The sequence below is a fragment of the Nesoenas mayeri genome (assembly GCF_963082525.1).
Source record: "Nesoenas mayeri genome assembly, chromosome: 27".
NCBI lineage: Eukaryota > Metazoa > Chordata > Aves > Columbiformes > Columbidae > Nesoenas > Nesoenas mayeri.
In genome coordinates this window covers 4,250,253-4,277,791 of record NC_137555.1, presented here as the reverse complement: position 1 = coordinate 4,277,791, position 27,539 = coordinate 4,250,253, and the positions used below count along the sequence as shown (strand labels likewise).

Below are 27,539 nucleotides of genomic sequence, written 5' to 3'. Positions count from 1 at the left end.
CAGCTGGAGCAGCCGGCCGAGGGGGTGGGAGCAGCTGTGGGGTCACCCGAACCCCCCATGGCAGCTGCAGCAAGGGGGGGGGGGGGGTGTGCCCTAAACCCCCTGGTGGGTGCTGAGGGAAACTGAGGCGCGGGGGAGCCAGGGGGATGGTGACAGCGCCCAGTTGTCTCCCATGTCCCCTCCCCACTCCTCCTGTACCTGCTCCGTCCTCTCCCCCCCGGCTCGAGGGGCCGGGGGCTCCTTCACCATCCTGGGGCCTCCCAAAGCTGCTCCTGTTCATCACTCTAAAATTGCTCTTCTAAAATTAACCTCGTCACGGAAAATCGGGTTTAATTCGATGCTGGAATCGTCTCATCACGAGAAATGAGGAGCTTTTATTTCCCGTGATGTGCTCTTCCCTCACGCAGCACCGACCCCAGCACAGACTGGGAATTTTGGGGGCTTTTTTGGGGGCCATATTTTATCCCCGTTACTCACAATACTTTTTGCCTTTCAGCTCCAGCCCAAACACCCCGGGGCTGCCAGGACCGCCTGTGCTCCCTCCCTGCCGCTGCCCTTCGTATACTGGACAGGACCAGCCTTTATTTCTTTTTTTTTCCCTAAAAAGCACACAGGGAAGGTCTCAAAGGCACCACTTGACTGAGCCTCAGCAGCCCCTGGGGGTTCCTCTCACCTCGGGGCTGCCCGCGGCTGGGCCAACTCATTTGTAACCCGGGTTTAAGTCTTTCTAGGCTGCACCCAAAACCCCCACCGGGCCGGGGGGCGATGACGGGGAGCCGGGGTGTGCGGGGCGGGAAAGCCCCGACCCACGGGACCCGCGGAGAGCGGCCCGGGCCCCGCCTGCACCGGCGGCGGCGCGGAGCGAACCGCCCGCCCCCCCGGCCCCTCAGCGCCGCGATTCCCCCCCCCAAGCTCCGCGCAAACAAACAACACGGGAGGCGGGGGGAGAGAATGGGCGGGAAAGGGTTCTCTCCTCCCATTGGCTGCGCGCGCTGTCTGTCTGCCCATCACCGCCCCTCGTGGAAGGCTCGGATCTTTCTATTGGTGGATGGGCACGTCACTCCGTCGCAACCGCCCACAGGCTCGATCGCCGGGCACGCCCCCCGCCCTCACCCCTGCGTGCCGTGTGCAAAGGAAAAACAGCCGTTAAACGGGCCGCGGGGCGGAGCTAGCGAGGGGGTAAGAAAGGGCCCCGCGATTGGCGGCAGCCGGATGTTCAAACTAGTATGGGATGCCTTGATTGGCTCGGACCCGCCGCGGCAGGCCGGGCTCCCTCCTCGCGCTCGGGCGGGTTATTGTCTGGCGGCTCCTGAGGCGGCTCCAGCGCGGACTCGGGACCGGAGCTCAGGAGGCGGCGGCGGCACCATGGTGAGAGGCGGGGGCGGCGGCCGGGGCCGGTCCGGCTCCCCGGGGGGCGCGGGGGGGGCTCTGGGACCGGTACCGGAGCCGCTGGGGGGCAGGGGCTGGGCGGGGTGGCCTGGCCGGGGCCTCCGGCCGCGGGCCCGGCGGTGACAGGGGCGGCGGGGGGCGTGGAGCCGCATCTCGGGGTCGCCAGCGGCCGCCGCTCCGCTCGGAGAGACGCCGGGCGGGCGGGGGGAGCGGAGCGGGCAGCTCCGGCCGGGCTGTGTCACCACCCGTGACCTTGGGCACGTCTCGCTCCCCGCGCGGCCCCGCGGGGGCCCTGGGGTCTCCGGTGGACGAGCCACCTGGAAACGCGCCCAAAACCGCTTCCCCCTCCCCCCCCCCCCCCCCCCCCGGCCGCCGTTGTGTAACCGAAGCGTCTCGCCGCTTCTCTCTGGGTGCGAGGCCCCCCGGGACGGGCTTTGTGGCGCTGCCCGAGGGTTCGGCGACCCTCGTTCGCTGTCAGAGCTTCCCGCGGGTGCCGCGATGTCATCGGCGCCGCTTTCTGAGGGAAACCGCCGCTGTAACAGCTGCTTTCTGTGCTTATATATTTTAAAAAGTTGTTTGTGGAGTAAGGAAGCAACTGTCAGGGTGTAGAAGCTGCCGAGCGAGGAGCGGGACATCTGTCAAGCACCAGCCGCCTGCCCCGAGGAGCCTTTGGTTTCCATGTTTTTGGCTCTAACCGACGTCTCTGGGTGCGTTTGGCCCTTGGCAGAGCTCGCTGGTGGCTTCCCAAGGAAAATTCTGATCCCATGGGAGGAGAAAACTGGAGTTTAATTCTCCCTGGTGCTTCGTGCGTTCGGTCCGAGCCCTGAAACCTGTGGAAGTGTCAGCTGGAGGGTCTGTAACTCGTTTAGGAGGTTCCCGAGCAGGGGATAAGGGCCTGGGTCGTTAAGGGTTAACGAGGAAATGCTCCGTGAGATTATGCAAAAGAGAACTTGCACTCAAAGATATCTGGCGATTTGGAGCAGGAGATAAAAAAGTCGCTTTTTGAAGTGTCTCAGTCTTATTTGAAGTAATAAGAAGAGTCTTTAAGCCACTCGAGTGCTGCGAGAGATGCAGTGTGTTAAATCCAGCGAGGTTTTGGGATGGGAAGGAGACATCGCGTCCCCTCCAGATGAAGAAGCAAATCGCTGCTGTCTCACCTGTGAGTGAGAGAGAAGGAAATTCCCATGTTAAGAGAAGGTGCCGATCTCGGACCCTGATCCTGCTGGGAGCAGCTTGGCCGTGGAACCTGTTGCAGCGTTTCCTCTGCGGAAGGTTTAGATGTTGGTGAAGATGGAAAAAAACCAACCCCAAACCACCTTGGGACTTCCACTGCGAGACTTTTCTTCCCTCTTTTTAGTGAAATAGCGTGTAAAGAAGCATCAGGCAGCAGCTGCCGGCTGGAAAACTTGACAGAGAAGTGGGAAAGGTCACAGCTGGGGGATCAAAGCCCTCGCTCTGTTATTTCTAGAGCGAAGAAACATCCCCAGATCCTCCTTCCCGATTTTTTGAAGTTTTACTGTGTGATATTTTCTTCTGCTAAATAACTCCTGACGCTTCACCATGGCAAAGGCACCGTCGAGTCGGCGCTTTAAAGTATTTCTGGACGCTCCAAATCATCCCTCAGCCGCTTTCCTGCCAAAAACTGCTCCTAAAGACGCTCCTTTTACCGCCTCTAAATTAAATATTTTCCTCTTGCGATTTATTTTCTTTGCAGCGTTTAAGTTGGAGCCGGTTAACTCCCACCTCGCTGGGACGGGACGTGGATCTTGGACGTCCCTGCATTAAGCTGGCGTTGTATTTTAAGGATTAATTGACTTAATTAGTGTCACCTCAGCCTCCTGGGGATCTTGGGATCCTGTGGTTCCTTCCAAACAAGAGGGAAGGGCAGGCGGCAGCTTTCAGCTCCCTCACAGCGAGACGTCATTCCTTTTTAGATGGGAAAGGGGATTTTGGGATCAATATGTGGTGTAAAAATGGGAATTCTATGTTTTCAGCGTATTTTTGGGCTGTACGGCGGCTTCTCTGCTCAGTTTCAGGGGTTATAGTTGCTGTTGCTTCTTAAATGAACCAGATTTTTGGGTTGGTAACGTAATTTTTTTGCCTGGAAGGTGCAAGTTCATTCTGACTGGCTGCTCTTCATTAGAAGTGGCTCTCATTAGCGAATTAGTGACGTCATGGCTTCTTTCAAAGAAATCGATTCGTTGAAGGGATATTAAGGCGGATGCAAGAGATCCCAACAAACCTGCGTTCGGTGCTTCCTCACTTCTCTGTGGCTTCCAAACTCTCACACTCTGGAGCTTCAGCAGCACAATTTTCAGTCAATTCACCATTTTTGGGACTTTCTGAGAAGTTTTTGCTCACAGCAGGATGGGAATTGCCCTTGAATCCCACAAATTCCCCCGTACAGAAGCGTCTGTGTCAGCGCCCGCTTCAGAGCGGAGAAAATGCCTCTGGAATCAAACTTCTCACAACCACGTTTTTTGGGGCTGTTTTCCTCGTTTGGCGTTTTCTAGACAATAATGGGAATATAATGATAGCGGGAAAGGAGAATAAGTAATAAAGCAGCCATCGCACCCCTTGAAATCCCCTCAAATTCGCCTCATTTTGGGTCATTTGAGAGGCCATAAAGTTTCCCGCAGCAGCAGAGAGTGTGTTTGGGCCTGGATTACAGTGCAGTAGATCTCTCTGGATAATTGCAGTTAATTAACAGGCGCGTTTCTCCCTCGCAGGCTGGCGGGAAGGCGGGGAAGGACAGCGGGAAGGCCAAGGCCAAGGCCGTGTCGCGCTCGCAGAGAGCCGGGCTGCAGGTAATCCCCGATTTCTCCAAAAAGTGTGATTTTTGCAGTCAAATGGCCCCTTATGGGAGGTGGGTTGCCCCAAACCTGCTGATTTTGGGGTGAAAACTGAATATTTTGGGGGGTTGTGTTGTTATTCTGGAGCGACGAGGAGCTCTGAGCTGTTTGTTCCCACTTTGTCCTGGCTCAGGCACAATCCATCTCTCCTCTAGAGCAGGTGCAAGAACTGATTTCTATAATTAATAATATAATAATAATTATTAATAATAATATGGTAAATTCCACGAGTGGATCGAGTCGGTTCTGTATCTCATGTCGAAGCCGTAGCCGTGCAGGGGGGGCGGGAAGCGCTTGGACCAAAATCAGCGATGCGGGGCCTAATTACACAAATATCCAGGGGGCTGTAGGTGTTAACGAGGTGCTGTTAATTACTCCCAGTTCCCCGTGGGCCGGATCCACAGACACTTGAAGACTCGCACCACCAGCCATGGGCGAGTGGGAGCGACCGCGGCCGTTTACAGCGCCGCCATCCTCGAGTACCTCACCGCCGAGGTGGGTCCTGCGCCTTCGTCCCTAAAAACACCCCCAAAAAAGTGGTTTTCTCAGGATTTTGAGTGTTTTCCCCAATTTTCGGCAGGTGCTGGAGCTGGCGGGCAACGCTTCAAAGGATCTCAAAGTGAAGCGGATCACTCCCCGTCACTTGCAGCTGGCGATTCGCGGGGATGAAGAGTTGGATTCGCTCATCAAAGCCACCATCGCTGGGGGAGGTGGGTATCATTTTAGTGAGAAAAGGGGAAAAATAAGGCAAAATGTACAGGAATTTGGTACTGGAGCAGCAGGGCGTGATCTGTGGAGCGGGAGGAAATGTTATCGCGAAACTCTGCTGGGATTTGAGGATTTTTTTTACGGGTTTTTTTTGGGAAATCTCTGAGGATCTTACGCGAATCCTCCTTTTCTGTTTGCAGGTGTCATCCCTCACATCCACAAGTCTCTGATCGGAAAGAAGGGACAACAAAAAACGGCGTAGAGAGGAAAACCAATTAAAATCGGCCCGCTCCCTCCCGTCGTTGTACCGTACCCAGGACAGAAGAAATCTTGGGGAACCGTGGAAATTTTTTGTTTTTTTAAGGAATAGTTCAAAGGAAGAGCATAGACAATTGACTGTAGAGAGGAGAAAATGTGGGTATGGGGTTTAGATTCCAAGTTTTGACACAAAGTTGTACCTTGTCAGGCGGCAGTGGTTGGTTTTTGGTGGTCGAGGGCTCGGCTGCTCCCCTGGGTTTTATACAAAAATGGAACGGATAAACCATTTTTTACAAAAAAAACCAAACACCTCTCCTGTGGTGCTGGGGAGGGGAAAGGCCCCCGAGGGCTGTACCGGACCCCCGGTCAGCGGGGGGGGGCCCAGCGGGCCGGGGGAGGTGATAACGGGGAGGCCCCCCCCTCCGCCCAGGAACGGGTCCGCAAGTGCGGGCCCGCGCAACATGCAAAGTAGGTCCCGCCCCGTATGCAAATGAAAAGGGGCGGTGCCGCCTCGTATGCAAATAAGCGAGGAGGGGGCGAGGTTTCCCCGGGGCTCCGCCCACTGCCCCCACATGTCCGGGGTGTCCCGGACGTGGGTGCCCTTCTGTCCTGGGCACTTAGGGGCCCCAGTTGTCTGTCTGTCTGTCCTGGGTGTATGGATGCCAGGTGTCTGTCTGTACTGGGGCACTGGGTGTCTGTCTGTCTGGCCTGAGGAGGTGTATGTGGGTGCTGGGTGCTTGTTGGCTGTGGGCATCTGTCCGTCCGGGGTAATGGGGTGTCTGTTTGAGGCGTCCCAGCTGACCTGGGCATGTGGGTCCTGGCTGTCCATCTGTCCTGAGCACTTGGGTCCCCAGTTGTCTGTCTGTCCTGGCATATGGGTGTCAGGTGTCTGTCCAGAGTATTAGGGTATGGGGTGTCTATCTGTCCTGGGCACATGGGCCCCAGCTGTCTGTCTGTCCTGGTGAGGGGGCTCCTGGGCCCTTGTCGGCCCTGGGTGTGTGTCTGTCCCGGACACAGGGTTGTCAGTGTGTCAGCTGTCCGTCTGTCCGGGCCCTGCGCGGTCCCTGCCCCACGCCCCGGCTGTGCCCCGGGGAGCTGGGGCGGCTCCAGTGCTGGCAACACCAGCGCCCGGTTGCATCAGGTGCCAGGGGCCACAGGCCGCCTGCCCCGGGTGCGGCCTCAGCCCCGCCCCGCCCCGCCGGCCGCCGCGCCCGGGCGGCCCCGCAGCCCCGGTACCGGCTGCTGGCCGGGCTGCCCGCTGCCCCCGGCTGTGCAGCTGCCCCGTTATCACAAGATGGCGGCGGGAGGCGGCGGGATGGGGCAGGAGGCGGCGGGGGGGGCTGGGGGGGCGGCGGCGGGGCCGTGCGGCGGCCCGGGGCGCGCGGCGGGGCGGGGGCGGCCGGTGGCGAAGGCGGCGGGGCCCGAGGGCCGCACAATGGCGGGACCGCTCAGCGCGCAAGATGGCGGCGGCAGGGAGGGGCCGTCCTCGTCGCCCGCGGGCGACACACCACGCATGCGTGCGCTTGCCGCCTCGCGCCGCCGGGCCGCGCGGAAAGCTCCACGCGGCCACGCCGGGGGGAGCGGCGGGAAACGCCGGTTCCCGCCCGCCTCGCCGCGCCTCGAGGGAAGGCGGGACGGCTCTGCCGCCCTCTGAGACCCGCTCGCTTCCCGGCTGGCCGCCGGGGGAATCCGGCAGCCGCGGCGGGGATGGCCGCGCTCGGCGTTACGTAACGCATCTCCCCCGCCGGCCGGCAGTGGTTGCGTCGCCCCGCCCCCGCGGCCCGTTCGGCGCCTTCTATTGGTAGGAAGAGGCAGCGGGGCGGGGCGAGGAGAATATAAATGGAGGCTGGGCGGCGGGCGCCCCACTCAGTCCGTTCCGGCCGTTACCGAGTCCCGCCGTCGCTGCGCTCCCGCCTGCCCGCGTTCCCGCCTGTCGCCGCTCCGCCTCCTCAGCCATGAACGGGCAACTCAACGGCTTCCACGAGGTGTTCATCGAGGAGGGCACCTTCCTCTTCACCTCCGAGTCCGTGGGCGAGGGGCACCCAGGTGCGGGCCGAGGCGCGGCGGCGAGCGCGCAGGCGCGGCACGGCGGCGCGGGGCCGCCTCCGGGCGGGCGGGGGAAGGAGGGGGGGGGGGAGAGGGGAGGGGGCGCGCCCAGGGGGTGGGGGTGGGGAGGGGTCGGACAGGTGTTGGGGGGGGCGGTGATGCCACCGGGCGCGCGCAGCGCGGGGTCGCGCGAGCCGCATTGCGGGCCCCGGCGCGCACGTGCTTCCCGCGTGGGGCGGGCGGGGGCGGGGGGGGGGGGGGACACAGCGCGACACGAACCGGGGATGGCGGGGACGGGGGGGGTCGCACCGGGTGACGCAAGGACGGGGGGGGCCGGGGGCCGCCGTGACTCAGCCGTGACTAAGCAGCTCCCGGAGGGCGGCGGGAACGGGGCGGGGGGGAGGGGGGCGATGTGTCCCCAGTTCCCCCATCGCCGCAGGTGCCCCCCCGGGACACTGGGGCCGTGACAGGCCTGGAGGAGGGACACCCCCGGCTCGGGCAGGCACTAGTGGGGCGCCGCCCTCCGGGCACCCCGACCCCCCGATGGGGATCCCCCGTGTTCCCCCAGCTCTGGGCACCCTGAGCTCCCCCCACCCCGGGGGTCCCCAGACATGTCCCCGCTCAGCGGGAGGGTGGGGACCCCATGGGCGCTGTTGGGGCCCCTCGGGCTGTGTCCGACCCCCATCCCTTTGTGCTCACATGATGTGTGGACCGCTGCTCGCACCCCCTGCCCGCACACCCCAACCCCCCATCCTGCTCCATCACCCCCACCCACAACACCCACTGGCGTCACCAAAGCACCTTTGGGGCTCCCCCTCCACATTGAAGGACTCGCCGCCCCCGAGATCACGCGCTGGGGCGAGGGACAGGAGTTGAAAGGTCCAATCCTGCGCTCTTTCACCCTGAGCCGCAGCCGGCGGAGCCGCCTTCCCCATCCTCCCCTAAATCCGGCCTGAAAGGTCGCGGCCAAGGACGGCGGCGGCGCCCGGGATGCCGCTGATTCACCGCCATGGCCCCCAGGGAGTGCGGGAGGGGGCTCTGCTGCTCCCAGAATAACCCAGCGCAGAACTGGGGGGCTCTGGTGGTGTGGGGGGGGTGCCGGTGCCTGTCGGTGATGCCGTAGGTAGCTGAGCCCAAGCTCTGACCCGGCTGTAACTGGAGCTTAACTGGGAAATGCCTGGAATTCCAGGCTAATAACCCGGCGCGGCAACAAGGCGAGCGCTGTGTGCACCGGGAGCCTCGTGCCGGATCCCGGCTTAGCGCAGCCCGGCGGTGCCAGGGCCGGGTGCAGGAAGGAAGGGCCGTGCCGGTCCGTGCCATTCTGTACCGTTCTGTGCCACCCTGATGGCCGCTGTCCCCTCCCCAGATAAAATCTGTGACCAGATCAGCGACGCCGTCCTGGACGCGCATCTCAAGCAGGACCCTGATGCCAAGGTGGCCTGTGGTGAGTGGCTCCCCGGGGACACGCAGTGACAGCGGCGCCGGGCTGGTGACGCCGGCGCTGACGTCGTCCCCTTTCCCATCAGAAACGGTGGCGAAGACGGGGATGATCCTGCTGGCCGGGGAGATCACCTCGCGCGCCGCCGTCGACTACCAGAAAGTTGTGCGGGACACCATCAAGCACATTGGTTACGATGACTCTTCCAAAGGTACGTGCCGGGGGTCACCTGCTGTCACCGCGGGGTTTGTCACCTGCACTCACCGCACCCCCTGTCCCCCCTCAGGCTTCGACTACAAGACATGCAACGTGCTGGTGGCCCTGGAGCAGCAGTCGCCCGACATCGCCCAGGGTGTCCACCTGGACCGCAGCGAGGAGGACATTGGTGCCGGTGACCAGGTGAGTCCCCGCAGTCCCTGAGACGCCAAATTCAGCCGCAGGGACCGCGGTGTCACCGTCCCCCCTCCCTGTGCCGCAGGGGCTGATGTTCGGCTACGCCACGGACGAGACGGAGGAGTGCATGCCGCTCACCATCGTCCTGGCGCACAAGCTCAACGCCAAACTGGCCGAGCTGCGGCGGAACGGGACCCTCCCCTGGCTGCGCCCTGACTCCAAGACGCAGGTGAGGACCCTTAAAACGCTTCATTGTGTCCCCAAAACCGCTCCCTGGAGCCTCCTGACCCCGCGGTGTCCCCGGCAGGTGACGGTGCAGTACATGCAGGACCGCGGCGCTGTCATCCCCATCCGCGTGCACACCATCGTCATCTCGGTGCAGCACGACGAGGAGGTGTCGCTGGACGAGATGCGGGATGCCCTCAAGGAGAAGGTGATCAAGGCCGTGGTGCCGGCCAAGTACCTGGACGACGACACCATCTACCACCTGCAGCCCAGCGGCCGCTTCGTCATCGGTGGCCCCCAGGTACTGGCGCCGCTCCCGGGGCCGCGGGGCCAGCGCGGTGCCGGCGGCGTGGCCGTGACGCTTTGTCCTTCGCAGGGAGACGCCGGTTTAACCGGCCGCAAGATCATCGTGGACACGTACGGGGGCTGGGGGGCCCACGGCGGCGGCGCCTTTTCGGGGAAAGATTACACCAAAGTGGATCGCTCGGCCGCCTACGCCGCGCGCTGGGTGGCCAAGTCGCTCATCAAGGCCGGGCTGTGCCGCCGGGTGCTGGTGCAGGTGGGTGTGGGGGGTCCCCGCTTCCCGTGGTGTTTTGGGGGGGGCTCTCCGGGGTTAACCGCTGCCCCCCCGCAGGTCTCGTACGCCATCGGGGTGTCGCACCCCTTGTCCATCTCCATCTTCCACTACGGCACCTCGCAGAAGAGCGAGCGGGAGCTGCTGGAGATCGTCAAGAAGAATTTTGACCTTCGCCCCGGGGTGATCGTCAGGTAACGGGGTGTGGGGGGCGCGCACAGGCAGTTGGGGGGCCGGCGGGGGCGGTGGCAGCGTTTGGGGGTCCCCAGCCCACGGTCACCGCCCGGTGCGACTGGAACCGGCCCCGCGAGGAGCAGGAAAAAGCCCGAGGATAAAGCGCTTTGGGGCGCGGACGGGGGTGAGTATCCGATTGGAGCTTCTCCGGAATTCATGGGGTGGGGGGGGAAGCTCCAAAACCGCCCTCTGGGGATGGGGAGGGGGCAGCAGGGACGGGGCGACCGCGGCCGGGCCCCCCGTTTGTGACCCGCGCCCCGTTGCGTTGCAGGGACCTGGACCTGAAGCGGCCCCTGTACCAGCGAACCGCCGCCTACGGCCACTTCGGCAGGGACAGCTTCCCCTGGGAAGTGCCCAAAAAACTCAAATATTAACACAAAACCGCCTTGTTGGGGCTTTTTCCCCCCATTCCCGCGGGCGTAGGCTACAGAGAAGCTCGCGGGCTCTGGGGGAATGAGCTCCTGGCCCCCCCCTTGTGTCCCCCGGCCCCCGTTTTTCTCTCTTCTGTCTGTCTGTCCCTGGTTTCGGTTGCGTGGGGACCACGCGCTCGTGCCTCTGCCCGCCCAGCCCTCCGGCTTCTTTTTACACAAAAATCCTCGTGCGACGTCTGAGCTCAGAGATGACAAAAAGCCCCCCCGAGCGCTCCCCCCCCCCCGACCCCACTGTCCCGCCGAGGCGGGGGGCGGGGGGGACACATTTGGGTCCCCCCTTCACCCCCCACCCCGGGATCTCGCTGGTGCTGGTTTTGTTCTTAACCCACGTTTTAAACCTCTCGGAGGACGCACGTTTTTTAAGGGGGGGGGTGTTAAAACCTCCCCCCCCATCCCGTGCAGGTTTGGTACTGGAGGAAACATTTTATGGTTATTTTCTAAGCAAGCCGAAGTGACTCCAAACTGCACAACCCCCCCCAATTCCCACCTCGGCGCCGTGGGGGGGGGCGGCGGCTCAGCCGAGTGTTCTCGACGTATTTTTGGGGGGGAGGGGGAGATTTTTTGGGCCCTTCATACTTGAACGTTCTTGTTTAGTTTTGTTTTCTAGCGGTGTATTTATTGTGTGCTGAGGCGCGGGGTGTGATACAGAGAAGCCCCCGGGCTCAGACGGCAGCTCTGGATTTTCCAGAAAGCCCCCCCAGGACCCCCACCCCCCTCCAGCCGCTTTCCCCCCCCCACCAGGAGGCTCAAAAAGCCTCCAGATTGGGGTAAAAAAGGGGGAAACGGGGTTTTTGGGGCCGCCAGCCCCGGGACGCGGCGCATTTGGCCGGTGTGGTACAGAGAAGCCGGCTTGTTTACTGCCCGTCCCGGGGGGGCCGGCGCCCCCAAAACGGCCTCGGTTGGGGTTTGGGGTGATGGTTCAAAGGGCTTTCTCTTTATTTTTTTTTTTTTTTTTAATTTTAATTTCTTTCTTTTAATATTTTTCTGGAGGTTTTATTACATTTCATTTCGATCTCACCAATTCCAAAAAAAGAAACCAAGTTGAAAAAAACTTAATAAAACTGCTGGGTTTAACCATAAACCTGCCTGAGGTTGTATGTGCGTTGGCTTAAAAATGAAGGGGTTTTTGAGGGTGTTCAGAGCTCGGGGGCCCCCCCGGCGCCGTCCTCGGGCCGCCCCTCGTCTTCCTCACCGCGCCAGTTGGCGAACGTCACCTCCCGCGCCAGCTGCTCCAGCGGCGGCCGCCCCAGCGCCAGGTTGCGCAGGGAGATGAGCGTCATGAGGGCGCTGCACAGGGACGCTGGGTGAGTGATTTGTGATTAAATTAAGGGGAGGGGGGGAAAAAAGGGGGTGATTTTGGGGGCTGACCTGCGTCGGAACAGGTAGAATTTGCGGCGGAGGAAGCGCAGGAGCCGCGGCGCCAGCCCGGCCTCGCGCCGCCGGTTCTGCTGCTCCAGCCGCTGCTCCCAGCGCAGAAACGTCGTCACCAGCGGGTCCGCGGTGACCCCGTTGGGAACCGGCTCCCCCAGCAGCGGCCGCAGCTCCGGGGGCAGCGGCTCCGTCTCTGCGGGGACAATGGGGGCTCAGAGGGGTTTGTTTAGGGAGGTGCGGGGGGGTCCCCGGTTCCCCCCGCGCTCACCGGTGCCGTTGCGCAGCCGGTCCCGCAGCTCCCGCAGCCGCGTCAGGTTGCGCTCCAGCGTCACGGCCGTGGTGTTAACGTACAGGTACATGTAGCACGAGGGCTCCGGGGACACCGTGTGCACCTTGTGGTACTGGCCTGCGGGCAGCTGGGGACATGGGGGGGTCAGCAGACTTTGGGGACCCCCCCGAGCCCTCTGTGTGTCACCTGTGCTGTCACCTGTGTCCGCTTGTACAGGGAACCGCTAAGGTTCTGCTCCACCAGCACCTCCTTCACATCACCCTTTGGGGACCCCCCCCAACACATTTTGGGGATCTCCACAGCACCCTTTGGGGACACAGGGGGCTCAGCAGACTTTGGGGATCCCCCAGCCTCCCTGTGTCCCCCCTCACAGTGTCACCTACATCCCATCACAAGAACTGCTGAGGTTCTGTTCCGCCTTCACATCACCCTTTGGGGACCCTCAGCAGCTTTTGGGGACCCCCCACAGCACCCTTTGGGGACACAAGGGGGTCAGTAGACTTTGGGGACCCCACTCCCCTGCCCAGCACCTTTTGGGGACACCCCATGTCCCCCTCACAAGTGTCATCTCCATCCCATCACACAAGGAGCAATTGATGTTCTGCTCCACCAGCCCCTCCCTCAAATCACCCTTTGGGGACACTCCAAGAACATTATGGAGACCCCCCCAAAAACCTTTTGGAGACACAGCGGGGGGGTCAGTAGACTTTGGGGACCCCCAGAGCACCTCTGGGGACCCCCCAGCCCCAATTTGTCCCATACGTCCCATCACACAGGGAGTGTTTTGATGTTCTGCTCCACCAGCACCTCCCTCACCTCACCCTTTGGGGACACCCCCAGAACCCTTTGGGGACACCCCCAGAACCCTTTTGGGGACCCTGGCAGCACTTTTTGGGCCCCCCCGCGCTGTCACCTGCATCCCGTCCCCCTCGCGCAGGGAGCGGTTGACATTCTGCTCCACCAGCTCCACCAGCACCTCCCCGCGCAGCACCCGCAGGCTGGTGTTCCCCAGGTCCTCGCTCACAAAGTTCTCCAGGTGCAGCCCTGGGGGGACGGAGACACAGAATAAGGGGTTCAGCCCCCCCCCCAGAATAACCACGGACCCCTCCATGACCACATACCAGGGAAATCTGCGATGAAGACGGCGTCCGTGTGTCCATCCAGCTGGCTCTCCAGCTCCTGCAGCCGCTCCCGCCAGGGCGACAGCTCCAGCAGCAGCGGCAGCACCCACGGCGTGGGCACCCACGGGGACCAGGGCGCCTGCACCACGTCCACGTGCGGGTCCACCAGCCTGGGGATACATGGGACATCACAGGATCACAGTGTCAGGGGTTGAAGGGCCCTGGAAAGCTCATCCAGTGCAATCCCCCCATGGAGCAGGAACACCCAGATGAGGTTACACAGGAAGGTGTCCAGGCGGGTTGGAATGTCTGCACAGAAGGAGACTCCACAACCCCCCTGGGCAGCCTGGGCCAGGCTCTGACACCCTCACCACGAACAAGTTTCTTCTCAAATTTAAGTGGAACCTCCTGTGTTCCAGTTTGCACCCATTGCCCCTTGTCCTGTCACTGGTTGTCACCAGAAGAGCCTGGCTCCATCCTCCTGACACTGCCCCTTTAGATATCTGTAACCATGAATGAGTCCCCCCTCAGTGTCCTCTTGTCCAGCTCCAGAGCCCCAGCTCCCTCAGCCTTTCCTCACCCGGGAGATGCTCCACTCCCTTCAGCATCTTTGTTGCCCTGCGCTGGACTCTCTGCAGCAGTTCCCTGTCCTGCTGGAACTGAGGGGCCACAGCTGGACACAAGATTGCAGGTGTGGTCTCCCCAGGGCAGAGCAGAGGGGCAGGAGAACCTCTCTGACCTACTGACCACCCCCTTCTAACCCACCCCAGGTCCCATTGGCTTCCTGGCCACAAGGGCCCAGTGCTGGCTCATGGTCACCCTGCTGTCCCCAGGACCCCCAGCTCCCTTTCCCCTACGCTGCTCTCCAACAGCTCATTCCCCAACTTACACTGGACCCTGGGGTTGTTCCTGCCCAGATTCAAGACTCTACACTTGCCCTTGTTCTATTTCATTAGGTTTTCCCTGCCCAGCTCTCCAGCCTGTCCAGGTCTCTGATGGCAGCACAGCCTCCAGTGTCACCACTGCTCCAGCTTGGTGTCACCAGCAAACTTGCTGACAGTCACTCTATTCCCTCACCCCCCCCAGAGCCCCCCTGGCCCCCCCACCTCTGCTGGAATCGCTCGTTGATGGACACCCAGATGTCGAAGTAGATGCGGGGCTGGGACACGTTGTAGCGCGGGAGCAGGCGGCTCAGGCACGTCGCGTATTGCTTGAGCATGTCGGCGTGGTCCTTCCAGCGCCGCGTCTGCGTGAACACCTGCGGGCCGGGGGTCCTGAGCCTGGGGGGGACGGGGGGGGGGGCTGGGGGGGCTTTATCCATATTTGGGGGTCTGAGGGTGCTGTGATTGGGTTGGAGGGGCTTTTGTTGGGCGCTTAAGGCGGTCTGGGTGCCCCTGTTTGGCCTGGGGGGTGATCTGGGGGGGGGCTTTGTATACAGTAAGGTGTTTTTTTTGGGGGGAGGGGGAGTTTGGGTGACCCTGTCCAAGCTGGGGGTGCCCAGGGTGGGGGGTTTTGGGAGTGCCCTTGTGCAGGATCAGGATGTTTTTAGGGGTCCCCACACAGGGTGGGGGTGCCCGGGGAGGGGGGGGGGCACTTTGGTGGGGGGGTCTTGGTGCCCCACCCAGTCTGGGGGTGTTTTGGGGGGGGTCTCTGTCCAGATTCAGGGGTTTGGGGTGTCTGGGTGACCCTGCCCGGGCTGGGGATGATTTGGGGGGTTTATGGGGTCTGGGTGACCCTGTGCAGGCTGGGGGTGTTTTGGGTGGTATAAAGGGGTCTGGGTGCCCCTGCTCGGCTGGGGGGGGCTCGGGGGGGGGTTGGGGCTCACCCCTGGTTTCAGGTACCCCTGCTCCCCCGTCACCCCGTCCCGATAGGTGATCTTGACGTGCTGGTGGGAGCGCGAATGAACCATCATGTCCCACGAGTAGCCGTAGAGCCCGTTGGTCCAGTTGTTGTAACCCTGGATGGGGGGGGACACGACACATTGTGGGGGGTGACAGCGATGATAAGGGGATGGGAACCCCCCCTGTCCCCCCTCCTTCCATCACCCCTGTGCCCTCCCCAAATTACACCCCCAAAATGCCCCCATCCCATGACCTAAGAGCCCCCGTATGTCCCCAAAAATGACCCCCCCAACCCCCAAATGTCCCCCACGTCACCTAAAGTCCCCCCCCCATCCCCAAAGTGGCACCATGGCTCCAAAAATTCCCCTTAAATGCTCCTCAGGTCCCTAAAAACACACCCCACATCCCCCCACCAAATTACCCCCCCATCCCCAAAATTAGCCCCCCATGTCCCCAAAATTACCGTAACTGCCCCCATGTCCTCAAAAATGCACCTAAAATGCTCCTCAGGTCCATGAAAACACCCCCCACATCCCCAAAATTACCCCTCCACCCCCAAAGTGCCCCCACCATGTCCCCAAAATTACTCTAAATGTCCCCCATGTCCTCAAAAATGCGCCTAAAATGCTTCTCAGGTCTCCAAAAACACCCCCCACATCCCCCAAAATTATCTCCCCCATCCCCAAAAATTACCCCCCTATGTCCCCAAAGTGCCCCCCCACATGTCCCCAAAATTACCCTAAATGCCCCCCATCCCATAAATGCCCCTAAAATGCTCCTCAGGTCCCCAAACACACCTCCCACATCCCCCAGAGTTACCCCCCTCCATGTCCCCAAAGTGCCCTCCCCATGTCCCCAAAGTGCCCCCCCCATGTCCCCAGAGCACCCCCCCCATGTCCCCAAAGCGCCCCCTCAATGCCCCCAGAGCATCCCCCCGTGTCCCCAAAGCGCCCTCCCATGTCCCCAAAGCGCCCCCCCCGTGTCCCCAGAGCATCCCCCCATGTCCCTAGAGCATCCCCCCATGTCCCCAAAGTGCCCCCCCCATGTCCCCAAAGCGCCCCCCCCATGTCCCCAAAGCGCCCCCCCCATGTCCCCAGAGCATCCCCCCATGTCCCCAGAGCGCCCCCCCATGTCCCCAGAGTGCCCCCCCCATGTCCCCAGAGCATCCCCCCATGTCCCCAGAGCACCCCCCCCATGTCCTCAGAGCACCCCCTCAATGCCCCCAGAGCATCCCCCCATGTCCCCAAAGCGCCCCCCCATGTCCCTAAAGCACCCCCCCATGTCCCCAGAGCACCCCCCCATGTCCCCAGAGCATCATCTCATGTCCCCAAAGCGCCCCCCCAACGCCCCTAGAGCATTCATCCCCTCATGTCCCCAAAGCGCCCCCCCCATGTCCCTAGAGCATCCCCCCATGTCCCCAAAGCGCCCCCCCCATGTCCCAAAGCGCCCCCCTCATGTCCCCAGAGCACCCCCCCCATGTCCCCAGAGCACCCCCCCATGTCCCCCCCATGTCGCACTGGGGTGACGAAGTGCGAGTAGGGCAGGAACAGCTGCTCCAGCACGTAGAACACGGTGAACGCGGCCGCCAGGTGCTGCCGGGCCCGCAGGGCCCCCCCGGGCCCCCCCCGCGGGCTGTAGCAGCAGTCGGGGCTGCGCTGGGGGGGCCGGGCGCTGGGGAGCCCCCCCCGCAGGCACGGGGGGCAGCGCTGCAGCAGCCGCCGGGGCCAGCAGGGCCGGCAGAACAGGCTGCTGCTCAGCAGCATGGTGTACGGGAACATCCCTGGGGGGCGCACAGACCCCCCCACGGGGGGGCAGGGGGAGGTTAGAGAGGGGGTGGTAGGGGGAGGGTCTCTGTGCAATTTAAGGGGGTTTTGGGGGGGTGTCTGTGCAGATTATGGGGGTTTAGGGGGGTCTACATGCAGATTATGGGGGTTTGGGGGGGGGTCTCTGCAGATTATGGGGGTTTGGGGGGGCCCTATGTGCAGATTATGGGGCTTTGGGGGGGTCTATGTGCATATTATGGGGATTTTGGGGGGCTCTATGTGCAGATTACGTGGGTTTGGGGGGGTGTCTGTGCAGATTATGGGGGTTTGGGGGGGTCTACATGCAGATTATGGGGGTTTGGGGGGGGGTCTCTGCAGATTATGGGGGTTTGGGAGGGTCTCTATGCAGATTATGGGGGTTTGGGGGGGTCTCTATGCAGATTATGGGGGTTTGGGGGGCTCTATGTGCAGATTATGGGGGTTTGGTGGGGGCCCTATGTGCAGATTATGGGGGTTTTGGGGGGGTCTCTGTGCAGATTACGTGGGTTTGGGGGGGTGTCTGTGCAGATTATGGGGGTTTGGGGGGGTCTCTGTGCAGATTACGTGGGTTTGGGGGGGCTCTCTGTGCAGATTATGGGGGTTTTGGGGGGTTCTCTGTGCAGATTATGGGGGTTTTGGGGGGGGTCTCTGTGCAGGTTATGGGGGTTTTGGGGGGGTCTCTGTGCAGATTATGGGGGTTTGGGGGGGGCCTCTGTGCAGATTATGGGGGTTTTGGGGGGGTTCTCTGTGCAGATTATGGGGGTTTGGGGGGGGTCTCTGTGCAGATTATGGGGGTTTGGGGGGGGTCTGTGTGCAGATTATGGGGATTTTGGGGGGCTCTGTGCAGATTATGGGGATTTTGGGGGGAGTCTGCAGATTATGGGGATTTTGGGGGGATTCTGTGCAGATTATGGGGATTTTGGGGGGGTCTCTGTGCAGATTATGGGGGTTTGGGGGGGGTCTGGGTGCCCCTGTCCAGGTTGAGGATGTTTCGGTGGGGTCTGGGGGGGGGGGGGGGGGGGGGGTTTGGGGGGATTTAGGGTGTCTGGGTGCCCCTGTTCAGCCTGGGGTTGCTCTCTGGGGCTGGGGGTGTCTTGGGGGGGTCTGAGGTTGCTCTGGGGTTCTGGGGGGTGTTTGGGGGGCTCTGGAGGTGCTCAGGGGGGGTGAGGGTGTTTTTTGGGGGTCTGGGGTCCTCAGGGGGGTCTGGGGTGTTTTTGGAGGGTCTGGGGATGCTCTGAGTGGTCCGAGGGTGCTCTGGGGGCTCTGAGGGTGCTCTGGGGGGTCCGAGGGTGCTCAGGAGGGTCTGGGGTGGTTTTGGAGGGTCTGGGGATGCTCTGGGGGCTCCGAGGGTGCTCTGGGGGCTCTGAGGGTGTTTTTGGGGGTCTCACCGATGCTGAAGAGCTGGGAGTTCATGGTGTGGAAGTAGGTGGTGAGCAGCAGCCCCAGCGGGCGGGAGGCGTCGAAGAAGAGCAGGAACCCGGCGGAGAGATCCAGCGCCAGCCCCCCCCCGTGCACCACCAGCCGGCTGGTCAGCGCCTCCGACAGCACCAGCCTGCGGGGGGGCCTTCCTCAGCACCGCCCTCCTCATCCTCACCCCCCTCACCGCAGCATCCACAGGGCTCAGCAGCATCCTCAGCACCCTGACCTTCATCAGGGCTCCTCGGCAGCATCATCACCTTCATCCATGCTGGCATCCTCAGCAGCACCATCCTGACCTCCATCACAGCTCCTCATCCTCATCCTCATCATCCTCACCTTCATCCATGCTGGCATCCTCACCCTGACCTTCATCACGGCTCATCCTCACCCTCATCATCCTCACCTTCAGCCATGCTGGCATCCTCAGCAGCATCATCCTCACCTTCATCAGGGCTCCTCATCTTCATCATTATCACCTTCAGCACTGCTCAGCATCCTCACCATCAGTGCCCTCATCCTCAGCATCATCACCACCTTCCCCAGTGCTCCTCACCCTCCTCATCCTCACCTTCATCAGTCACCTCCTCCTCATCATCCTCATCATCCTCATCAGTACCTCAGCAGCATCGGCATCATCACCTTCCCCAGTGCTCCTCATCCTCATCTTCCTCATCCTCACCTTCGTCAGTTCCTCAGTGTCATCATCGTCATCCTCCTCAGCAGCATCATCATCTCCTTCCTCAGCATCCTCATCCTCACTCTCGTCCTCATCATCACTATCTCAGCATCAGCATCATCTTCCTCAGCACCCTCCTCAGCTTAAGCTTCCTCACCCCCACCCTCCTCATCCTCATCAGTGCTCAGCATCATCATCATCATCCTCACCTTCATCAGTCACTTCCTCCTCATCATCCTCATCAGTACTTCAGCAGCATCAGCATCATCACCTTCCCCAGAGCTCCTCATCCTCATCTTCACCTTCATCAGTTCCTCAGCATCATCATCGTCTCCTTCCTCAGCACCCTCATCCTCACTCTCCTCCTCATCATCACTATCTCAGCATCAGCATCATCTTCCTCAGCACCCTCCTCAGCTTAATCTTCCTCACCCCCACCCTCCTCATCCTCACCCTGTCCCCATCACTCTCCTCATCTTCACCCTCATCCTCACGCTGTCACCCTCCTCATCTTCACCCTCTTCACCCCCACCCTGTCCCCATCACCCTTCTCATCTTCATCCCCCCCCCCCTCCTCCTCCTCACCGGAAGGGTGCGAAGAGCCAGTGCCGGGCCAGGCTGTTCATGGAGTAGCCGCCCACCCAGTCCGCGTCCAGCTTCTTCAGCCCCGCGATGAAGTACACGATGAAGATCTGGGGGGCACAGCGGTCAGGGGGGGCACAGGGGACCCCGGCGTCCGGGGGGGGGGGGGGACACAGGGGGACCCACCTGCGCACGCAGCAGCGCGTAGTTCCACAGCGGGACGTGCGCGTTGCGCTTCTGGGGACGGAACAGCCCGTCCACGGACCTGCGGGCACACGGGGGGACGTGGGGACAGGACACGGTCACCCCAGGGACACCGCAGCCCCAGGGAGACCGCGGCGCTGCGGGGGACACCAGGGTCACCTCACGGGCACCCCTGGGATGCGGGGGACACCAGGGCCACCCCATGGTCACCCCGCGGATGTGGGTGACACCGGGGTCTGTGCCACCACCCCATGGGGACCCTGGTGCTACAGAGTCTTTGTCACCCCACGGGGACACACAGCCAGGGGACCCTGGTGCTACAGGGGACACTAGGGCTTGTGCCACCCGCTGGGGACACAGACCCAGGGGACCCTGGTTCTAAGGATATTGGGTCCTGTGCCACCCCCTGGGTGACCCGCGCCATGGTGCCCCAGCCTGTGCCACCTGCCAGCCCCAGTGACACCGTCGCCCCCTACGTGTCCCCCCACCTCCCCGTGCCCTGGGGACATCCTAGTGACACCCTGGTGACACTGCAGGGTGGCAGTGGTGATGCCGATGCCCACTCATATCAGTCTGTGCCCAGCAGCGCCAGCTGGAACCTGTCCCCCCATGTCCCTGTCCCAGCTCTCTGTACCCTGAGGACCATGGGGACACCTCGGGGTGGCAGTGGTGGTGCTGGTGACACCCATGGTGCCAACGCCCACTCATATCAATCTGCGCCCATCAGCACCAGCTGGAACGTGTCCCCCAACGTCCCCCCCATGTCCCCGTGCCCTGGGGGACCGTGGGGACACCCGGGGGTGCCAGTGGCAGTGCCGATGCCACCCACGGTGACAGTGCCCACTCACACCAGCCCGCGCCCATCAGCATCAGCTGCAACATCTCCCCCTGTGTCCCCCCAGCTCCCTGTGCCCCGGGGGACCCTGGTGACACCCTGGTGTCACTGCAGGGTGGCAGTGGTGGCGCCAATGCCCACTCGCATCAATCCGTGCCCACCAGCACCAGCTGGAACATCTCCCCCGTGTCCCCCCGTGTCCCCGTGCCCTGGCCCCCCATGCCAGCCGGTGCCACCGCGGTGGCCGTGCCACACGCACCCGTATCGGTCGGCGCCCAGCAGCGCCAGCTGTGTCCCCAGCAGCCCGTACAGGTACGAGTGGTTGTTCCAGGAGCTCTTGTCCAGTAGCAGCACGTACCAGTAGGGGCCCAGGAAGGCGACGCAGCTCAGGCGGTACCAGCACCCGGCCATGATGCCCAGCGCCCCTGCGGCACCCGCCACCTGTCCCTGTCACCGTCCCACGGCCCCAGCCCTCCCTGGTTCGCCCACCCGCGTCCCAGCGCCTCCCGGTCCCCGTCCCCCACCCCAGTGCCCGCCCTGGTCCCATCCCCTGTGCCATGGCGGTGTCTGTCCCCACGCCGACACTGGGGACTGTCCCTGTCCCAGCGCCACCTGTTCCCAGCCTGCCTTGGTTCCTCTCAGCCCTTGTCCCCAGGGCCCAGCTCGGTGACAGCCCCACCACAGTCCCCGTCCCCATTCCAGTCCCCGTCCCCGTTCTCCCCACTGCTGGTCCCCACCGTGGCTCCTGTCCCCACCCCGTCCCTGTTTCTATCCCTGTGTCACCCCCTGCTTGTCCCCATCTGTGTCCCCACCCTTCCCTGGTTCTCCTTCGGTACATGTTCCTGTTCCCATCCCAGTCCTTGTCCCCAAGACCATCCCAGTCCCTCTGTCCATCTCAGTCACTGTCCCCACGCCACTGCCCATCCCTGTTCCCATTCCCACCCCAGTGCTGGTCCCCATGGTGGCTCGTGTCCCCATCCCACCCCCGTTTCTGTCCCAGTGCCACCCCCTGCTTGTCCCCATCCTTCCCCACTTCCCTTCCTGGTCCCTGTCCCCACCTGTGTCCCCATCCTTTCCCAGTTCCCCATCCTGGGCTCTGTCGCCACCACAGCACCCACCCCTGTTCCTGTCCCCATGTCCCTTGTGGCCACCTTGAGGACCTCGAACCCAACCTGGGGACCCTGTGCCACCTTAGGGGCCCTGAGCCACCATGGGGACCTTGTACCCAACTTGGGGACCTTGTGTCGATCCATTTTGGAGACCCTGTGCCACCTCATAGATGCTGTGCCCACCCTGGGGACCCCGTGCACTCCTTAGGGGTCCTGAGCCACCCTGAGGACCTTGTGCCCAACTGGGGGACCAAACACCCAGCCTAGGGATCCTGTGCCCATCTTGGGGACACTGCCTCCTCAGAGATGCTGTGCCCACCTTGGGGACCCAGCACCCAGCCTGGGGACTCTGTGCACTCCTTAGGGGTCCTGAGTCACCTTGAGGACCTTGTGTCCATCTTGGAGACCCTCTGTCACCTTGGGGACCCTGTGGCCACCCTGAGGACCTTGTGCCACCTTGGGGACCACTCCAAGGACCTCATGCCCAAGTAGGGACTTGGTGCCACCTCAGGGACCCTGCGCCCACCATGAGGACTCTGTGGCCACCTTGAGGACCTTGGACCAAACTTGGGGACCCTGTGGCCACCCTGAGGAGCCTGTGCCACATTAGGGGCCCTGTGCCACCCTTGGGACCCTGTGCCAACTTGAGGACTTTGTGCCCACCCTGGGGACCCTGTGCCCACCTTCAGGACCTTGTACCCAACTTGGTGACCCAGCACCCAGCCTGGGGACCCTGTGCACTCCTTAGGGGTCCTGAGCCACCTTGAGGACCTTGTGTCCACCCGGGGTGAGTTGTGCCCAACTTGGAGACTGTGTGACCAACATGGGGACCCTGTGCCCATCCTGGGGATCTTGTACCCAACTTGGGGACCCTGTGCACTCCTTAGGGGTCCTGAGCCACCTTGAGCACCCTGTCCGTACCCAGGAACATGACCGCATACAGCAGGTACATCCAGTCGAGGGGCAGCGGCTGCAGGAACGGCAGCAGCGGGAACCGACAAACCTCCAGCCCGTCCAGGAAGCGCCGGTCCAGCTGCGCCAGCCCCCGCTCCTGCGGCACGTCCAGCGCCATCAGCAGCCCTGGGGACGGGACGAGGGGTTGGTGACCCGCACGGGGACCCAGGCGTCCGGCCGGACACCGACCCCCACCCCCGGTCTCCGCCTCGGCCTTTGCTCTGCTGCTGACGTGTCACGGCCCGGACGCCTGGGTCCCTGGCAGATGCCTGGGTCCCCTCTGGATGCCCAAGTCCCTCCGGACGCCTGGGTCCCCCCCTGGACGCCTGGGTCCCCCCCTGGACATTTGGGTCCTCTCTGAATACCAAGGTCCCCCCAGGACGCCTGGGTCCCCCCCAGTGACACCCCCTCGGATGCCTGGGTCCCCCCAATGGCTGTCTCTCTCCCGGACGCCTGGGTCCCCTCTGAACACGAGGGTCCCCCCAGTGGCATCCTCCCGGACGCCTGGGTCCCCCGGAATCCCCATCCCCCCTCCCAAGGCTCCTGCGCTCCCCGAGCCCGGAACTGCCGGTGACCCCTGGTGACCCCCGGCCCCCCGCCCCGCCCCGCCAAGGCTCCCGGTGTCCCCGGTGTCCCCGGCGCCCCGATCGCTCACCGAAGGCGGCCCGGAATGCCCCCAGCCCCGCGGGGTCGGTGGGCCGGTGCAGCAGCCGCACGAACCGGTCCCAGCGCGTCAGGTCCCGCAGCTCGAAGCCCAGGAGGCGCCGGGCCAGCCCGGGCTCGGTACCGGGGCCGGTCTTGGGGTCGGTACCGGGCGGTGAAGGGCCCGGGGGCGGCCCCGCCGCCTCCCCCCGCTCCGGCCGCCTCCGCCGCGCCGAGCCTGCGGGGTCAGAGGTCAGGGGTCAGGGGTCACACCGCCCCGAGACCCCCGCCCCGCTTCGTTCCCTCCGTACCCTCCACCGCCGCCATCGCGCCGGCCCCACCCCCCTGGAATCACGTGCCACCTCAGGGCGTGGCCACCGAGCGGCATCGCCCATGTCTCCTCTTAACCCCGCCCACACCTCCCCGGCCCCGCCCCTATCCCTCCTTGACCACGCCCACACCTCCCTGGCCCCGCCCCTATCCCTCCTTGACCCCGCCCACACCTCCCCGGCCCCGCCCCTATCCCTCCTTGACCCCGCCCCATTCACTCCTGGCCCCGCCCACATCTCTCCCGGTCCCGCCCCTGTCACCCCTGACCCCGCCCACACATTCCCGACCCCCGCCCACAACCCCCTGGCCCCGCCTCTGTCACCCCAGACCCCGCCCACACCTCCCCGGCCCCGCCCCTGTCACACCTTGACCCTGCCCACACCTCTCTGGCCACGCCCCCCTGACCCCGCCCCCCGCCGGTACCGCCGCTCCCGGAAGCCCCGAGGGGGCGGGGTCACGGGGCAGCGGCGGCGGGAGCGGGACCGGCCATGGTGGGACCGGGACCCATAGGGGCAATGGGGGGACCATGGGGGGCTGGGGCTGGGCCTGGGGCTGTGGGGCGGACACGGGCACCTGTGGGGCGGGCAGGGCGTGTCCATGGGGGGTATAGGGGGTGCCCAGGGGCATATGGGGGCCTGGGATATATATGGGGGGACTGGGGGGACATATGGGGGCCTGGGAGACATTATGGGGGGCTGAGGTACATTTGGGGGGGCTATAGGGTGCAGAGGGGTGCCCAGGGAGCCTATAGGGTGCTCAAGGAAGTGCCTGTGGTGTGTGTGGGGTGGACACGGGGCACCTATGGGGTGGTCACGGAGTGTATAGAGTGTGCCCAGGGGGCATATGGGGGGGCTGGGGTACGTATAGGGTACATATGAGGTGGCTGGGGGGTGCTTGGGGAAGTGCTCGGGTGCATATGGACACTGTTGGGTTCTTGGTGTTGGTATGGGGGACATATGGTGTGCCTATGGGATGCCTATAGGGTATACGTGGAGTGCCTGGGGAGAGTCTATAGGGTGTGTGTGGGGTGTCTGGGGTGTTTATAGGGTGCATATAGGGTGTACATGGGGTTCCAAGGGGATGTATTTAGTGGCTCTACAGGGTGTATATGGGGTGTCCAGGGGATGCCTATGGGGTATATATGGAGCACCTACGGGGTGTCTATAGGGTGTACACAGAGTATCTATGGGGTGTCTGGGGTGTTTATGGAGTGCCTATGGGGTGCATATGGGGTTCCCAGGGTTTATCTATAGGGTGTGTATGGGGGGCCCATGGGGTGTATAGGGGGTCCCCATAGGGGGCTGGGTGCCCACCTGACACCTGCCCTGCGCTGGCAGGAGAGCGGCGGGACGGGCGGCACCGTGCCGGGCGGCACCAGCGGCGGTGACAGCGGTGACAGGGCCAGCGGGCGCGTGCGGGCGCTGCAGCGCGAGGTCGAGGGCGTCACCACCATCATGACGCGGAACGTGGAGCAGATCCTGGCGCGGGGGGAGAACCTGGAGCGGCTGCACGACAAGAGCCAGGACCTGGAGGCCACCGTGAGTGTGGGGACACCGGGGGGGCACAGGGTCCCCACGCTGGGCACAGGGTCCCCAGAGTGGACACAGGGTCCCCACATTGGGCACAAGGTCCTCGAGGTGGCACAGGGTCCCCACGTTGGGCACAAGGTCCTCAAGGTGGCATAGGGTCCCCACGTTGCGCACAATGTCCTCAAGGTGGCCACAGAGTCCCCAGGGTGGGCACAGGGTCCCCACGTTGGGCACAAGGTCCTCAAGGTTGCACAGGGTCCCCACGTTGGGCACAGGGTCCTCAAGGTGGCCACAGAGTCCTCATGGTGGGCACAAGGTCCTTGTGGTGGCACCAAGTCCCTGCTTGGGCATAATGTCCTTGGAGTGGGCACAGAGTCCCCAAGATGGCCACAAGGTTCCCAAGGTGGTCACAGCATCCTCAGGATGGGCACAGTGTCCTTGAGGTGACACCAAGTCCCTCCATGTGCATAAGGTCCCTGGAGTGGGTACGAGGTCCCCAAGGTGGCCACAGTGTCCTCAGGGTGGGCACAGGGTCCCTGAGGTGGCATCAGGTCCCCAGAGGGGGGACATGGGGTTGTGGGGCACCGGGTCCCTGAGGGGGCACCAGGCCCAGCTGGGCACTGGGAGTGGGGACATGGGACACTTGGGTGGCAGTGGGGTGTTCCTAAGGGTGACAATGGGGGTCCCCAGGGCAGCAGGGCTGTCCCCAGGGTGGCAGTGGGTGCCTCTGGGGTGACAACAGGTGTCCCTGGGGTCACCGTGGGTATTTCAGGAGGGCAGTGGGGGTCCCGGAGGTCACAGCAGATGTCCCCAGGGTGGCAGGGGGTGTCCCCACATCTCCCTGAGCGGTGTCCCCACAGTCGCAGCACTTCAAGGTGACATCGCAGAAGGTGGTCCGGCGGTACTGGTGGAAGAACGTGAAGCTGCTCATCATCCTCGGCCTCGTGGGTGTCATCATCCTCATCCTCATCATCCTCCTGGCCACCGGCACCATCCCCACCTAGAGCCACCCTGTCCCCACCCAGCGCCAGCCTGTCCCCCAGCCGGGACCCCCCCAGTCACCACTGTCCCCTGAGAATACAGGGGTGACAAGATGTGTGGAGCTGCATGTGTGCGGTGTGGGGACACAGGGGGACAGGTGTGGGGACATGGAGGGGGACAGAGGGAGGGACACAGGGGAGGGTACGAGCGGGGACAGGCATGGGGACATGGAGGGGGATACAGGTGGGGACAATTATGGGGACATAGGGGATATGAGTGGGGACACAGGACAGATGTGGAGACATGGAGGGGGGGACAGAAGGGGGACACAGGGGAGGGTATGAGTGGGGACAGGCATGGGGACACACGGATATAAGTGGGGACAATTGTGGGGACATAGGGCATATGAGTGGGGACACAGGACAGGTGTGGGGACAGTGGAGGGGTGTGGAGACACAGGGGAGGGTATGAGTGGGGACAGGCATGGGGACACGTGGGGATATAAGTGGGGACAATTGTGGGGATATGAGTGGGGACACGGGAGGGGACAGACACGTGCTGTCCCGGGGGGGGCGGTGCCAGGCGGGTGCTGGTGCCAGGGAACAAAGGGCACAGTGTGGTGGCACTGCCACCCCCGTGGGGACTGCGGTGGGGGAGCTTTGGGGACACAGGGGTCCCCAGGGATGGGGGGACTCACATCTGGGGACACGTGGACCTTGGGGGGTGGGGCCGGAGGGGTCCTGGTGACACAGACCTGGTGAGGGGGGACACACACAGGACACTCTGTGGCCCCAGAGGACACCAGGTGGGGACAGGGCGGGAGGGGACACAGATGGGACCAGCACCATGGGGAGTGCAGGGGGCCCGGCTGCTGCTTTCACTTCTCAGGGTGGGGGGACAAGGGACACCCTCGTCACCACCCAGTCCCAGTCACCCCCGGTGGGAGGGACACGGTCACAGGGGGCAGCCCACACAGGACTTGCCATGTCCCCATGTCCCAGCCCCGGGGTCCCCGAGTGTCCCAGTGCTGTGACCCCTGTGTGCCACATCCCCATCAGCCCCATGTGTCCCCCAACAGGATCTGCTTTGGGAGACCCTACAATAACAAACCAGTTCAACCAGCCCTGGGGACACTTGGCCTTGTCCCCAGGTGCCACCAACCCAGGAGTTGGGGGGGACAAGTGGGGGATGCAGCCCTGCCACCGACACTGGAGGCCTGTGAGGAGACCCTGGGGTGACACTGGGGTCCCCAAGCCCCTCCCTGTGCCTCAGTTTCCCCACGCAGAGCCACGCGCCAGCGCCTCGC

The 27,539-nt window shown here is 63.3% G+C and overlaps 3 protein-coding genes across 3 annotated transcripts; 2 read left to right on the top strand and 1 right to left on the bottom strand.

The window, feature by feature from the left end:
• The first annotated feature begins 1,178 nt into the window (after nt 1–1,178).
• Nucleotides 1,179–5,514, top strand: LOC308050184 (histone H2A.V). Its single transcript, XM_080360186.1, has 5 exons — nt 1,179–1,368; nt 4,119–4,196; nt 4,623–4,736; nt 4,822–4,951; nt 5,150–5,514. The coding sequence occupies exons 1-5, from the start codon at nt 1,213–1,215 to the stop codon at nt 5,209–5,211; spliced, it is 540 nt and encodes a 179-aa protein (XP_080216312.1). The 5' UTR covers nt 1,179–1,212; the 3' UTR covers nt 5,212–5,514.
• Nucleotides 5,515–7,086: 1,572 nt separating this feature from the next.
• Nucleotides 7,087–11,641, top strand: MAT2A (methionine adenosyltransferase 2A). The gene is made up of 9 exons (XM_080360352.1): nt 7,087–7,253; nt 8,620–8,697; nt 8,780–8,902; nt 8,978–9,090; nt 9,170–9,313; nt 9,392–9,610; nt 9,686–9,868; nt 9,944–10,077; nt 10,389–11,641. The coding sequence occupies exons 1-9, from the start codon at nt 7,163–7,165 to the stop codon at nt 10,489–10,491; spliced, it is 1,188 nt and encodes a 395-aa protein (XP_080216478.1). The 5' UTR covers nt 7,087–7,162; the 3' UTR covers nt 10,492–11,641.
• A 41-nt stretch (nt 11,642–11,682) lies between these two features.
• Nucleotides 11,683–25,109, bottom strand: GGCX (gamma-glutamyl carboxylase; the record flags this gene model as incomplete). Its single annotated transcript, XM_080360279.1, has 15 exons — nt 11,683–11,835; nt 11,917–12,112; nt 12,188–12,335; nt 13,122–13,252; nt 13,330–13,499; nt 14,436–14,587; nt 15,155–15,286; nt 16,688–16,950; nt 18,361–18,524; nt 19,653–19,759; nt 19,836–19,914; nt 20,948–21,113; nt 22,719–22,877; nt 23,407–23,631; nt 25,037–25,109. Coding segments are annotated over 15 exons (2,316 nt in total), but the record flags the coding sequence as incomplete, so codon positions are not given.
• Between the last annotated feature and the right edge of the window lie 2,430 nt (nt 25,110–27,539).

Excerpts from the sequence above, each read along its gene's own strand:
- LOC308050184 (XM_080360186.1), top strand. The coding sequence starts at position 1,213 with ATGTTCAAACTAGTATGGGATGCCTTGATTGGCTCGGACCCGCCGCGG. Across the intron at positions 1,369-4,118 it reads GAGGCGGCGGCGGCACCATG|GCTGGCGGGAAGGCGGGGAA; the intron begins GTGAGAGGCGGG and ends TCTCCCTCGCAG. Across the intron at positions 4,737-4,821 it reads TCGAGTACCTCACCGCCGAG|GTGCTGGAGCTGGCGGGCAA; the intron begins GTGGGTCCTGCG and ends AATTTTCGGCAG.
- MAT2A (XM_080360352.1), top strand. The coding sequence starts at position 7,163 with ATGAACGGGCAACTCAACGGCTTCCACGAGGTGTTCATCGAGGAGGGC. Across the intron at positions 7,254-8,619 it reads CGTGGGCGAGGGGCACCCAG|ATAAAATCTGTGACCAGATC; the intron begins GTGCGGGCCGAG and ends TCCCCTCCCCAG. Across the intron at positions 9,091-9,169 it reads ACATTGGTGCCGGTGACCAG|GGGCTGATGTTCGGCTACGC; the intron begins GTGAGTCCCCGC and ends CCTGTGCCGCAG.